Source organism: Gregarina niphandrodes, assembly GCF_000223845.1.
Source record: "Gregarina niphandrodes unplaced genomic scaffold scaffold00015, whole genome shotgun sequence".
NCBI lineage: Eukaryota > Apicomplexa > Conoidasida > Eugregarinorida > Gregarinidae > Gregarina > Gregarina niphandrodes.
The window spans coordinates 174485-175710 of NW_011646042.1; the positions used below are offsets into that span (position 1 = coordinate 174485).

Genomic DNA, 1226 nt, shown 5'->3' on the forward strand with positions numbered 1-1226 from the left:
TACAAGAAGTTCTCTGCGACGCCCAAATATCTGGTATATAACTAAAGACCTCTGCTACACCAGCCTCTCGTAGACCAGACAGGACCAGTGGAGGCTGGGCCGGCTGCGGACGGTGCCAGGACAGCAATTCCCAGAAGCAGGGTCCGATGCCACCGCGATCGTCGCCATACGCGGTTGTGCATCAGCAAAGGATCCGTGTAATGGTGTGTATCACAAATGCTCTATATCAAGAACATGGCGCTCGGAATGCTGTGGGCTAGCCATGCTGAACGAGGCATGATTATGGTGTGTGTCTAGAAGGGCGACCTCCAGTATTCACGCCTGTCCGGTCCAGTCCCACCTCGGAAGATCCGGAAGAACTTCGGAGTGGAAGAAGACTGGGTGACGACCAAGAGAAACCGGTTTATTTTTCCCTTGAGATTTTGTGGGTATGCTTTTCGTTTGGTTGATTTGTTCTTGGTTCGTGATTTTTCTTTTCTAATTTAATTACACGTTTGCTCTTGTGATTTACGGCGCTAGTGAGCTGCTGGAACTTTTTGTGGACCTGTTGTCGTTCGTCCTTGTTGAGCTGGCGGTATCCATCAGATTTGATGAATGTGCCAAGTTCTTCCCGCTCTTTCTTTTGCATGTTGTGCAAGAAGGAGTATTTGGTGCCGCCATGGTCGTCGACGAAGTTCTTAGCAAATTCTCGTGGGTCGCTTAGCTTGGCTCGTGGGTTTTTGAAGACCAGATGGCTCGGTCTCTGTGGTCTCTTATTGTCCACAGTTGTCAGTTCCTTCTTCCTGTATAACTTTGGGCATTACGGCAAGAAACTCACTTACCTAGGAGCATCGACAGAGTCCGTGATGGCATTGGCATCGGTACCTGCGACAGGGGTGTGTTTTAGCGACTGTTGGAGTTTAAGTAACTCCTCTAGAGGCACTTCCATGAAGCACACGATTTTTTAATCCTGGCACGGGGTCAATGGCGCTACCGCTATTGGTCGACGCGTTAAATGCGGCATACAACGTGACCCAAGTAGATCCACAAATACGACAACAGAGTCTAAAGTATCTTGAAGGTGAGAACAAGCCCGAACACAACCTTTATGGAGCCGTGCAACGCACGGGGGGCACAGGCGGGCTAAGGCCCGGGTGTATCCAGTCAACCTGTTTTTACCAAATTGGGTACCCCGAAGGTGCTGTCCGCCGTGAAGGTGCTGCCCCCCCCCCCCCCCCCCCCCCCCC

General features: G+C 51.3%; 1 protein-coding gene across 1 annotated transcript; it reads right to left on the reverse strand.

Moving 5' to 3' along the window:
- Positions 1–403: 403 nt before the first annotated feature.
- GNI_083540 (hypothetical protein) lies at positions 404–928 on the reverse strand (the record flags this gene model as incomplete). The annotated part of the gene is made up of 2 exons (XM_011135783.1): positions 404–782; positions 822–928. The coding sequence occupies 2 exons, from the start codon at positions 926–928 to the stop codon at positions 404–406; spliced, it is 486 nt and encodes a 161-aa protein (XP_011134085.1).
- Positions 929–1226: the final 298 nt, after the last annotated feature.